This window comes from Centroberyx affinis, unplaced genomic scaffold, assembly GCF_046629955.1.
Source record: "Centroberyx affinis isolate AG114_WGS23_722 - 3 ecotype Tasmania unplaced genomic scaffold, CSIRO-AGI_Caff_v1 ptg001650l_1, whole genome shotgun sequence".
NCBI classification, from domain to species: domain Eukaryota; kingdom Metazoa; phylum Chordata; class Actinopteri; order Beryciformes; family Berycidae; genus Centroberyx; species Centroberyx affinis.
In genome coordinates, this window is record NW_027280081.1 from 84122 (window position 1) to 97750 (window position 13629).

The window sequence follows — 13629 nt, forward strand, 5'->3', positions numbered from 1 at the left end:
CACCAATGTCCTTTTTGATTGGTTCACATCTACCAATAACATTACGTCATCCCTCTGCGACTACTTGCGCGGACAAGAGGAAAGATGTAAGTTAGCGTTAGCATTTGCATTCATTATTACACCCAATTTTCTTTAATATTAACGACTAACTCGGCACTTAATAACCTCTGCGTGGCAAAAGCTCATTATTTTAAAAAATCTTACGTGTTTGTTGATTAAATACATAATGCATAGTTTGATTCAAGCAGCACGACGAGGAGTCAATGTTAACTAATGCTAACTTAGCTAAGCGTTGCTTAGCTAGCGAGTGTTAGCTTCAGGCTACTAATAAAATCAATGTCCTCAAAAAGAATTAGTTTATCTATCTTACCCAGTACAGTAGTATTGCCAATATAGTTTTCTCTGGTGATTAGCCATTTAATGATATTATATGATGATATTAACCTGCAACGGCACATTTAAATCGAGATTAAACGGCTCCGAAGGGAAATTGTAGCCGACCAATATTTGTTTGTAGCGCCATTGAAAACACCGCAGGTCAGGCACTATCAGAACCGGTTGAAGTAAATTCACATGAATACAGCTAGATGGCTTTCCTGGATCTGTGATACCTGTCTTAGTGACATTTTCCTACTGCAAAATGATTCATTTCCCTTTCTTTCTCCTTTCATCTTCCGTTAGTAAAGAGTTGGCACAGGTCAAACCTGGAGCAAAAATAGTATTTTATCCTCTAGCAGTCTTTTTTGGTTATTTTTAAAGTTATTTTCAACTAACGTTACAGTGGACATTCAAAATGAAATTATAAACCTCAGTGTTTTCAGTATTTCAATATTCTTTGATTTATTCATTATGGAAACTAAACCTATGATGTATGATTATACAATATTAATTGTGCAGCCCTAATGGCGTTTACAAAATCCTGCAGTGAGGGACTGCCATGAGTTTAGTAAAAAAAAACTTTGTATCCATTTTGGAAAAATAACCGTACCTGTTGATTATTGCTCAATATTTCAAAAACGCAGATTATTACATTATTCAAAATGTTAATATTATGTCTTTGAAGGACTCAGTGTAGCTGTTAACTTCTATAATATCTAATAATAAACTTTACTTTCATGCCAACAATCATCTTGTCACCTTAGGTGTCCCCTTTTTTTAAATGGTGGATGAAACTTTATATCTATTTTATTATGACCCTGGGAAAAGCTGTCTTATTGCGGGCCTGTTATGTCCACAGTGCAGTAAGACAGCAGTACATGTTTTTATTTCCGTGTACAGACAGTTTTCCAGCCTGACTCTGTCCCTCTCGTTCCTTCCCCTCCTCCCTCTCCTCCATCAGGGCGCCGTCTCCGACAAAGAGGAAGGACGACGACAAGACTAAAGAGCGAGGGAAGGAGAAGACAGGATCCACGAAGGAAGGAGCTGAGAAAGACCGGGGCAGAGACAAGAACCGCAAGCGGCGCAGCGCTTCCAGTGGGAGCAGCAGGTCAGACGCTGTTTTGGGTTCCATTTTCCTTTTTGAAAGGTGCAGCCATGCAGGCTGACGGCTGACAGAGGAGGGGGGAGGGGGGGGGGCGGCAAGCAGATATTGAAGTACTGTCGACTAACTCCTCAGAAATTGTGTCAACATTACAAAAACACATAAATACGTGCACACATACAGTACAGGACCCACAGTAATGTCATTTGTTACTCAGTCTGTTATGGCGGAAATCTATGAATATTCAGCTAAAACTGAATTATCCCAGTGTGTCCTACACAGTTTAAATGATGACATTTTAGGCAAACAAGACACAGACTGATACTGTATAATATATCCTATTTATTTACTGCTATTTTAATGTGAAAAAAGTGCACCTTTAACATTGCATGGAGACTGTTCAGTGCTTCAAAAATCACTACACAATATCTGATTTCAAACATGGGCCTAGCTTTTTATTGAAATAACTATTGTGTATTCTGTGTTTCTTAAGGCAGGGTTACGTTAGTGTTTATCCTAAATAGTTCCTTGGGCCACAGAGTTAACACTTGGGTTAACACTAAACCCCGTCTTCCTGCAGGTCGAGCTCCAGCTCCAGCAGCAGCTCGGGCTCCAGCTCCGGCTCTTCCAGCGGCTCCAGCTCCTCTGCCTCCAGCCGCTCCGGCTCATCCAGCTCCCGCTCCTCTTCCTCCTCCTCCTCCTCGCCGAGCCCCAGCCGCCGGCGCCACGACAACAGACGACGCTCACGCTCCAAGTATGGGATTGGTTTCTTGGCAGAGGAAATAGTTTAAAAAAGAAAATAATTAAGCAAATGGTGAACAGACTGTTAAAATTTACTCCGACTTTGAAAAGGAGCTACTGCAATGTTGTTTTTTAATTATTTCCAGTGTTACAACAATGATGAAAAACCAGGAGTAGGACTAACTAGGATGTGGAAAGAATAACATACTCCCATTTAAGACTAAGAATAAGAGAGAACATCTATTTCTCCCATATCTTCCTCCTCTACTTACTCTAGTATGCTCTTGTCTTTTAAGTTTACATAAAGAATACCTCTCTCCTCAGCTCTTCTTTCATACATGATCATTTTAGAGTCACATGACAGGGATATTTTGTTTCCTGAGGCTCTGACCCTCTCACTCCATTCACTTGTAATGTTTGGTGATCAAGGAATTTAAATGTATTCCTGTGTTGCTGTCATTGTAAGTTGCTCCGGGTAAGACATCATCACATCAATGCCTGAAACATTAAATGTAATGTAAATGTTACTGTAGGTCCAAGTCACTGAAGAAGGATGACAGGGACCGGCGCCGGAGAAGCCCCACCCCCAAACCCACCAAGGTCTACCTGGGCCGCCTGACCAGGAACGTCATCAAGGTGAGCAGCTACACCGCACTGCTGACCTCCAGACACGTGTCTGTCTTTTAAATCACATCTGACTGAGGCGATAAAGGCAACAAAGGTCGCTGAAGGTCTGAGAGGTGGTTACCGATGGTTACGAGGGTCACGTGACAACAAAAGGAGATGCAGTAACATTTGGAAAAAATGGAAAAGCCTAATTTCTAACCACTGGTAACCACTCTGCAGAAATTCTATGACAGGACCTTTATTATATGACTGATATTCAATATTATTAAAAATTTGATTTCAGCCAGTCAGTGTCTTCCACCTCCGATGTGATGGATAAGATGCAGCTTGTTTGCTTGCTTATTTATTGTAGAAATGATCAGTACTGCACTGGTTGTCTATGGTTGTCAACCTGAATTGATTGAAATGAGGCATTTTGATCAGATGCCACATAAGCATGTATCAGGGTGTCCGCAGGGTCTTAAAAAGTATTAAAAGGTAATAAATCAATGTAGTGAAGATTAAGGCCGTTAAAAAGTATTAAAAAGTCTTAATTGCCATTTTATGAGGTATTAAATTTTGTAGCTATTTTTTCAATGTGAATAGCCTATTTGTCCAAAGAGTTTGTGTGCTAAAAGTTTGCGTGAATTTATACAACAAACTACAACCGGAAACAGTAATGCATAACCTGGAAGTTAAGAGACGCCCTCTTGTGCACCGGGCGAATTTTGGATTCTTCTGTGTAGGCTGTCACTAAGTGGAAAGTACTATGGAAAGTGAATGGGAAAGAGAGCAAAGCATGCAAAGACCACAGAGGTTTTTGTTAATGACTGTGTTGTGCGTGCGTGCGTGCGTGCGTGCGTGCGTGTGAGCGTGTTACTGTTATTACTTTTAATAAACCTTGCCTTTGGGTTAGTCACTCAATTTATTCTCTTAAACTTTGTTCCCTCCCAGTCTGAATTCTGTTGTATTGATACAGTGGTCCATAGAAGTTATTGCAAACTAGGACTGTTTAGTTTTGCAATCTCAAAATCAATGTATAGTAAATGTAAGTTAAAGGTGTGTCGCTGATGTAACCGGTTACAGCTCGAAGTGGTGTTGAGGTCTTAAAATATATTGAAAAGATATTAAAAAAGGTCTCAAAAGGTATTGAGTTTAACTTCAGGATTCCTGCATATACCCTGATGTATAAATATGTTTTATTCTAACTTATGGCCGTGGGTTTCAGTGGAGAGTTTTAGTTTGTCATGGTGTAAATGCTGCTTATGAGGCTTTTCCAGCCTGCCAAGAATACAATTCTGGGGGGGGGATTTATATTTTATTCTCACTAAATACTTGGAGTGTTTTGGAGTTTTTGTAGTGAACATGGCCAATTTGAAGATATAGAAAAACAAATACTGGTTATCGGCTGCTTCAGTGAAAAACCCATATCTGTCAAACCCAACCCTAACTTTTATTATACGTTAAGAGAGTTGACCTGAGCAGAAGAGGCTTCGCTGCCTCAGACATTTCTGATCTAACCAATAATCTTCTATTGTGGTGACTTGAAATCAGTGCAGTAAGATGTTCTCTCAGAAGGGAATATTTTGTATTTCTGGCTTTATGGTTGTAATCTGCATCAAGCTGTTCTCGTACAATGTAAATCACCTTCCATACTATTTTGGTGATCTAGGAGTTGAAGTGCATTCTACTTACTTTGTGTAAGTTGCAGCAGATAAGACTCTCAGTACATGAAAATGTAAGTAGAAGTAGTGCCAAATTTCAAAACTTTCTCTTGGTCTCTCTGCAGGAACACATCCAGGAGATCTTCTCCACCTACGGCAAGATCAAGATGATTGACATGCCTATGAACCGCGTCCACCCCCACCTGTCCAAGGGCTACGCCTACGTGGAGTTTGAGACGCCCGAGGAGGCAGAGAAGGCCCTCAAACACATGGATGGAGGTGGGAGAGAGTGGAGGAACATGGAACTGAAAGACTGAACAGACAAATGTTCGATCAGAGACACAAGAGGGCGTGCTTTACACTGACTTTAGGACCGGGTAGAGGCTCGGTGCAAAGTAGACTGCCTGAAACCCTTTTAGCTGTTCTGAAATCAGTGTAAAGCACAGCGTTGGGTGGTATTGCTTTTACAAAACAGCAGCCAGTAACACACTTGTATTAAAAAATATAGAATGAAAGTGCTAGTTTCAATCAATATCAGTATAATTCAATGATAATAAAATGTTATTCCCTGACAAGCAACATAGTTCTTGATTATCAGCTAAGCAAAGTGGTTGATAAGCAACATATGAGCACCGGTTTGAGTGGTGATTTTCAGTTAATGCATTAATATTCAAATCAGCTGTTATGTGGTTACAGATGTGAGTTTATCGGGTATTTTACAGCAGTTTTGAACACATAAGTCCGAACTGAGGACTGGAACCTTCTGTCTTAAAAATTTCGTATCACCTTTATCATCCATCCCTTCACAGATGAGGTTTAGTCCATATGCTGAGACACTTTCTTAGGTTAAAAGTGCCATGTGTTGCATTTTAAAACATCATTATATCATTGTCAGATTAATTGTGATTGGTAGTCTCTATGTCATGCCAGTGGTATTGTTGGTGCTAGTGTTTTTCAAAATTAAGACCACATTTCCCATAAACCCCCGTAGCTTTCTTTTTTCTTTTTTTCCAATAATTATACTGTCTCAAAATGAATGTGGTAATGATTTATTGATGTTAACATGCTGCACGTAGCACCTTTTAACGTTCCTGATCTTCCTGTTTGCTTCAGGTCAGATTGATGGGCAGGAGATCACAGCCACAGCTGTGCTGACCCCCACGGTGCGCCCTCCCCCCCGCAGGCTCACCCCGCCCCGCAGGATGCCCCCTCCGCCCCCCATGTGGCGACGCACCCCGCCCCGAATGAGGAGAAGGTGAGCGGCGTGTGATGTTGCTCAGAGCACCGATGCTGAAAAAGTACAGCGCTACTCGGTTTGAGAAATGAACAGTGCTGCATTTTTTTTCCACGACTGGTAGTGGTGTTTTGTTGTGTTTCACATCATATTCACTGTTATTGGTTAGTATGAAATTCAAACATACAAATATGTATCATTGTAAAAACTTGTTTATTAATACACAGTTACCGGTTTTTACCAGAAAATTATGCTCCAGATGACTTAAGGAAGTGATTCTCAACCTTTTTCCCATCAAGGACCCTAATTTAGTCCACATTAAAACCATGGACCCCCATTTGATGAGATTTTGTCTCTCAAACCCAAATCTGAGAATATTTTTATCGTTAGATATGATTTTGTCCAGAATTCCATGACTCTCTGTATTGTAGGTAGAGAGATAACAGAGAAACTATGATCAAAACAGCCATTCTTCTACATTCTCTAATTGTGTTAACTTCTTCTAAGTGAAATAATGGTGAAGTTTAACAATTCATCAATTTGCTGGGGACCCCTTGGAACCCCTTCAAGGACCCCTGGTGGTCCCCGGACCCCACGTTGAGAACCACTGACTTAAGGCAATCATATGCTTGGTTGAATTTACAAAAGTTTACAAGTGTAATTACGTCATTTTAAACATCTTATTATTTAATTATTATTTATCATTATTCTATTTTCTCAGTTTTTTCCATGTATTATTTTGGGATTAAAGCCATTACAGTAGGCGAATCAGTACCAAATTCAGAATTTTGGAAAACGGCAAAGATAATTTCACTCCCAGGATCAACATGATGTGGATCACATCATGTGTTACATGATGAAATACTGTAGGACGTGGAAAAGAAATACGGTCTCTCACTCACTTTCTCTCGCATTCTCTTTCTCTCTTTTTATTCATTCATTTGCACTAATTATTGTATACATCCTTTAGTCATCCTGCCTCTTTCTAAGGGTTTTATAAGAATTTAAAAGAATTGCATTAGTGAGACAGTCAAGATTGAAAACCAGTTGTTTGTGAAGAGTTTATAAAATTCAGTCTTTACTAATTTTCACCTTTTAAGTGAATCTTGTGATATTTTCTAACTTCCTAACAACTCTCATTCTTTCATTTTTTCTCTCTTATTCTCTTTTTCCTTTACTCCCTTTTTCTCCCTCGTCTCCATTACCTGTCTTACTCTTTCACTCTCATTCTGTATGTTTTTCTCTCACACACTCACTTTATCTCACTTTGATTCTCACTCTCTCTCTCCCCGCAGGTCTCGGTCTCCACGGCGACGCTCTCCGGTGCGTCGCAGGTCTCGGTCGCCCGGCCGCCGGCGCCACCGGTCACGCTCCAGTTCTAACTCCTCCCGCTAGACAGAGAGACAACCCAACCCAACCCAACCCTCCCTCCACACACACACACACACACACACACACACACACACACACACACAGCCCCTCCCCTCTGGATTGGCTCCTCTATTGTTCCCTCTTGATTGTCTACAACAAAAGTTCAAGTAATACAGCAAGTTTTTCAGAGTTTGGCCTGTTGGTCGACTTGCCTTACTGACACCAAAATCATCCATGTGTCCCTGGTAGATCTTTGGCTCTGGTATTCCATGCTAACACTTTAGCTACACCATGTTGAATGATAGTAGGCAGCAGGTAGCATTATCTCAAAGTGAAGAAATGAGAACTTGTAGCAGCTCTAAAGCTAAATGTTAAGTAATCTTAAATAATATGCAGCCAAGTCTTCAGGTTTTGTGTAGGAGATTGGTAAAATCTACATTAAATATGATATAAAATAACATTCTGTTTTGAACTAGCAGGAACTACTTTCCCTGTTTCCATAGGAAGTGAAGGTGATGGCTGATGGGAGACTGTACAGCTAAAAATCACTCCACACCACAATTCGTGGTTTCTCATCTGAAATATCTATATAGAATCTACTGGCTATATAATAAAAAGACACAATCAGCGTCTTGTTACTTTGAGATAATGCTAGTCACCTGCTGTCACTCCACATAGTGAATGCTAAAGTGTTAGCATGGAGCAACAGAGCCAATGATCTCCTGTGGACACGTGGATGATTTTGGTGTCTATGTTCTCATCACTCAACAGGTCAGTTGACCACAGAGCCAGTCTCCTGAAAACTCTCCCACTCTACGCTCTGAAATCCATTTCACAGGGCGTTTGTCCACATTTTTAGGGCATAGAAGTTTCTAGTGTAATTTTATTAGTCTGCAGATATATTTAATGGTGTCTGATCATTTAGTTATAGGCCAGTGTTTCAGAAGAAAACCCCTCCCCCTCCCGCTGTGAATCTGCCACGATGATGAACCTATCATCTGTACTGTTATGGTCTTTTGATCCAGGAATTTGTGTTTTTATGGGATTTGGGAATAAGAAGTGTGCTCTGTTATTCTTTCTTAATTTGTTTTCCTTGGTGGTGGACTGATGCAAATTGCATGAGCTGTATGTTTTGTTTTTGAATACAAGTGTTGTTCAACTGGCGCAGTGTGTGGCTCAACTCGCCTTGACAATAAAGTTCATGGTTCAAACTGTGATAAGTCGTTAGTTTTGTTGTTCAGTGACCTCATCACATCTCACCAGTACTGATTTTTACTGCATAGGAATATACGGTATATACACATTCACCATCCCCAGCAAATTGATTAATTGTTAATAATACAATAAAAATATTCTCAGCCTTCAAGAGCTGCTGACACTAAAATAATTTCCTCAGTCTGGGTTTCAGTGGAGAGTTTTAATGTCCCATGATGCTCTAAATGCTGCTTCAGAGGCTTTTCCACCCTGAGAAGAAGAAACCTCTGGAGGAAACACTGAATCTTTGCAATGATAGGGATAATAATAATGTCAAAAGCGATGGTGTAAGGAATGCAATGGTATTTAACACAAATAGTCATGAAACAGCGACGATTGATTGTCAAGCGCACATATTGCTACAAACAGTGCTGTTATACTGTATGACCAATCAAATTACTCGACCATAACTAACTGTTGTATAATATTTATTATCAGGGAGTAAAAAAATATGTGTTTTAAGCACTGTATTTTTGTTAGCTATTATAAGATACAGCACATGAATATCAAAATAAAATGTAATAAATACAAAGGTGAATGTGTCTCTCTCCTCTTGTGTGGACATGAGCTTAAAATGAGGACCTTCAAGACTGCAGTGGCTTTAGAACTGTTACAGTTTTTCACAACTGTTTACACACTAAAACTGGAACTTCGGACACAATCGCTGAAACCTGAAACTCATGTATAAAATCCCTAATCCAAGTCTGCAAAACTAGAAGCGCATTTTCTGCTTGCAATTCTCTATCACACTTTTTGCAAAACACAACACACAATAATATGTAGTTTTGTCTCGTTCTCTACCTTAGGCACAACATTCAAAAACTAAAATCACATGTGGTCATTTGGAAGCACTGCCATCCCAAATGCTTAACTTCATTTACCAATTGGCAACATCCACTCATCACACATATAAACACTAATATCTGAATTGTTCACTCAGAAATCAGAGCTTTAGCTCTATAAAAAAAAGGCCACAGGTGAGCTCTCCTGTTTTTGAGAACAATGTTGCAGTGAGAGCTAGAGGAAGAGGAGTGATAGTAAGAGGAGGATGAGGAAAAAGAAGAGCAGAGGGAACAGTTACCTCAGATGAGATCCGGGTCACTTTGGTTCACCATGTGGTCGATATGGACTGAGCATCAGGGAGGCTGGGCAGAGAGTCCAGACCTGAGCTTTTGAAATAAAGTATTTTGGGCGTAACAATATTTGTGTATATACAGTATACATTACTGTTACAGCCTCTTACAACAGGCTGCTGCACATAAGTCTAACTCTGAACATGCAAAAGGCATAAGCCTACTGATGAGATATTCATAATAGTGTTTTCCGTTGAGCACATCAGTGTGTAGTCGGTTGTTAGAAAGATGTATTCATTTGATGATTGTGTGTGTCATTTTACTGCAAAATAGCATTTTGAAAAGAGATAAAATGGTTTTGAATGCAGTGCTTCATTTTGCCAGTGATTTGTGGAGTTTTGCATTTTGTGTTAGTGGTTATTATCTTGTTAATGTGTTTTCTACATATTAAGAAAAACACTGCTTCATCTTGAAACTGTGCACCTGTTGATTGATCACACAGGAGTAGGTTTAATTTATGATACGATATGTGCAATATTCTTATTTCCACATCACAGTAGGCTTTTGGTGACATTATGTAGCCTAAACCTGTTTACTCATAAAAATCCTGCTGTAGAAAAAAGGATGAGGACGAAGATGAACTTGGAGATTTCGCAGCTCTCAGGAACAGGAAGGTGAAGTTGTTCCAGACAGGACCATGGATTAGTAAAATGGTCTTATTTTTTATTTTCTATCAGAAATAAAGTTTACTATTATTATGACTGAATTGGATAGCGCCTCCTGTGTTTTACAAAGGAGAAAAGGAGAAGAAAAAGTCCTGAAAAGCAAAGAGAATGGAAAATACATTGACTGAACACAGACAACGTTTGGACGCTTTGTTGTTGTTGAACTGCAGGAGGGAAATACAAACCACTAGAAAACAGGCTGCAGCTTTACTTTTTTTGACAAAAATGTGGAATCGGGTGTTCAGCCTCGATCTTTCAACACCTGAGAAGGAAACATCAGCCTGTCTGCGGTGAATCTACACACACACACTCACACACACACACAGCAGAGTTTAATTATAAAATATTTATTGACAAACCAAAACAGCACTTCCATATATTATACTATATTCTCATTTTATGTACACAAGCCATTTATAAAACAAGGTCAAAGGTCAGACTCTGTTCACTCACACAAAGCCCAGCCTGAGCTGGTTGAACCAAAATGTCCGCCTTCAGACCCGCTGTATGTTCTGCCCTCTACAGGACACAGGCAGTAACTTCAATTTAGGTTGAAATTGAGATTTTGGGATGAGAGGATTACAGAATAACCTCTTCTTCAAAAGATCCTCTTACAAGTCATTAGGATTTGCATTAAAAAAAAAAATACAGTATTTATAGCCATTTTTCTCAGTTTCACACTCAGAGCGGTTACTGCCTTTTGCCTGGCTGGGACTTTACTGTTGTCGCGTTGTTCCCCAACAAATTATCGAGTGTTTTAAGTTCAGAGCAACAGCATCACTGCATTACAGAAACAGCAGTCACAGTGTGGGCAGTTCATGGTTTGGTGTCACTGCCTGCTTGGCTGGAAGGAGGCTCCAGCAGGTCCTTGAACCCCAGTTTCTCCAGCGGCTCCTTGGCCATCAGCTGACTGGAAGGGGACACAGTAGTAGAACATGACAGTGTAAGTGTCTATGGGTGTAAGTGTATGACAGCATAAGTGTCACAGCTAAGACTGGGCTCTAGCCTGGAAAAGCCTTTGGATGGGATCATTCTATTATCAAGGTTCAAGGTTAACTTTTTGGTAACACTTTACAATAAGGGTACATTAATTAAGGGTTAGTTAATGCTTAATTAATAGTTAACTAATGTGTAAGTTACTAATGGTGTTCATGTTAACTAAGGTATTCATTTATACATAATTTAATAGTCATCTTTATAAACTATTAAATAATGTATAAATTAATACCTTAGTTAACATGAACACCATTAGTAAATTACACATTAGTTAACTGTTAATAAAGGGTTAGTTAATGCTTATTAAGCATTAACTACACTAAGTTAGGGGTTAGTTAATGCTTATTAAGCATTAACTAACCCCTAACTTAGTGTACCCTTATTGTAAAGTGTTACCAATTTTTTTTTTAATTAAACCCGAAGGTAAACTGGTATTGCTTGTTGTTGTTTGGAAGGGTCTGGGGAGGTGGGGTGGGGGAGGAGGAAGGAACATTGTTTGTTCTTGTCATTTGTCAGAAAACTAATAAACATTGTTTACAAAAAAAAAAAACTGGTATTGCTGTCAGGTAAATTCAGCCAGCTCTAGAGTTAAAAACAAAATACACAATAATGAATACACAATACATGACACTCCACATACAATTCAATACAATATGGACAGACGTTTAAAAAATGTAAAATAATAACATGAAAAATTCAGCATAAAGTGCAGAAAGCTAAGAAATAAGCGATCTTTTATTCAACAGTGTGATAGCTGCCCGTGCAAAGGCATTTCTTCTGACCATCTGTAATGATAATGGATACTGTGGCTTTAGTGCACAGCAGGCTATAAAGTTAGAAGTGTGGCTCTTACTTGTCCATCCGGCACTGCAGGTAGTCTTTGGACTGCAGGCGGCACTTGGCGTTGTCAAATCTGTTGTCTCTCAGGCATCTCATGAACTTCTCCTTGAAGGCTTTGCACTCTCCTGAAATAAAGCAGCAGGCAGCCAGAGAGTCAGCGGGTCAACTCAGACAGGAAACCAGCCATGAAGGTTTATGACAGTGATTCTCAACCTTTTTCATATCAAGGACTGCTAATTTAGTCCACATTAGAGCCACGGACCCCCATTTGATGAGATTTTGTCTCTCGGACCCAAATCTGAGAATATTTTTTATTGTTATTAGATATGATTTTGTCCTGAATTCCATGACTGTCTGTATTGTAAAGTAGAGAGATAACAGTGAAGCTATGATCAAAACAGTCATTCTCCTACATTCTCTAATTGTGTTAACTTCTTGTAAATGAAATAATGGTGAAGTTTAACAATTCATCAGTTTGCATGGGGACCCCCTGGAATCCCCTCAAGGACCCCTGGTGGGCCCCGGGCCCCACGTTGAGAACCACTAGTTTATGATGGAGATAGTGTTTGAGTTCACTTTAAAAATATAAAATAGTAGGAAAACACTCTTTGTCCACCAGACACAGAAACTAGTACATCCTTTTGTTTCCATCCAACTAGATCTCTAGAATAAAATATTATTCACGACCAAGTAATGGTTGAATATCTTCCAAAGTGGCTGTTAAATTTGACTAACTTTCCAGCCAAAATTACAACAATTTGGTTGGTGGTAATTCCCCACTCTGGTTATAAAAGTCAAACCTTACAAGTAAGTCTTCTTTATAGCTGGCAGTATGGCAGCTGTCCAACTAGCTGACACGCAAATGGAAGGTTATGTGGGTTTGATAGGTTCCGTGCTTTTGTGGAAAAACCTTTGCGCCAAAGTCCATTCAAAAATGTGGCAATTTGACGTGGTCGCACTTACAAACGTTGCAGAAACTGATTTACGACCTTTTACGGAATCGAATGAAGCCACTCTTATATTCGGCATTCATCGAATACTGTAAACAGCACTTGTTCAAGTACAGTTTCTACTTTTAGACTTGGTTCGCCTGATATTCCCACACCACAATCATCTTTCTCCACCAAAATACACCGTGTAATGTTAACCAGTAAGTGCTGCTTGGTGGATTATATGTATGCCGAATTGAAGGGCTGCTCCTATCTTTTCAGAAAAGGTCTTGAGTCACATTTCATATCCCTTTGCCGATAAATTACATTACGCTGTCAGATTTTTTTGAATGGAGTTTGGCGTATGTCTTCTGCATACGAGTTCGAACTGCGTGTATCAAGGCTACAGTGTTACCAGCCAGGACAAACACGCATGTCTGTGTCTTAACTCACCGAAATGATCCAGAGGGAAAGCTCCTTTGTCAGGAGCCCGAGGCTTAAAAGTCTTAGATCCGAAATTCATGGCTGTAGACATTTCTGCGTTTAAAGAGTTTGATTTAATAAACTCTGCAAGTCCTCTGCGCGAGACAGTTGCTGTGCCCCCGATGTCGCCCAAATATGACGTTTTGTTTTGGGTCCGTCTGATTGGACAGGCGTTAGTAGTCGATAGAAACGACGCATCGATCATAATTTCGATAATCTCATAATAACCTAAT

At 39.7% G+C, this 13629-nt stretch overlaps 2 protein-coding genes across 2 annotated transcripts; one reads left to right on the forward strand and one right to left on the reverse strand.

The window, feature by feature from the left end:
* The first annotated feature begins 46 nt into the window (after positions 1-46).
* On the forward strand, positions 47-8457 carry LOC139651388 (RNA-binding protein with serine-rich domain 1-like). The gene is made up of 7 exons (XM_071528284.1): positions 47-86; positions 1340-1486; positions 2061-2234; positions 2755-2857; positions 4617-4770; positions 5605-5746; positions 7021-8457. Coding segments are annotated over exons 1-7 (822 nt in total). The 5' UTR covers positions 47-84; the 3' UTR covers positions 7121-8457.
* A 2049-nt stretch (positions 8458-10506) lies between these two features.
* Positions 10507-13517, reverse strand: cox19 (cytochrome c oxidase assembly factor COX19). The gene is made up of 3 exons (XM_071528285.1): positions 13367-13517; positions 11998-12109; positions 10507-11058 (listed from the first exon to the last, which is right to left on the reverse strand). The coding sequence occupies exons 1-3, from the start codon at positions 13446-13448 to the stop codon at positions 10965-10967; spliced, it is 288 nt and encodes a 95-aa protein (XP_071384386.1). The 5' UTR covers positions 13449-13517; the 3' UTR covers positions 10507-10964.
* Positions 13518-13629: the final 112 nt, after the last annotated feature.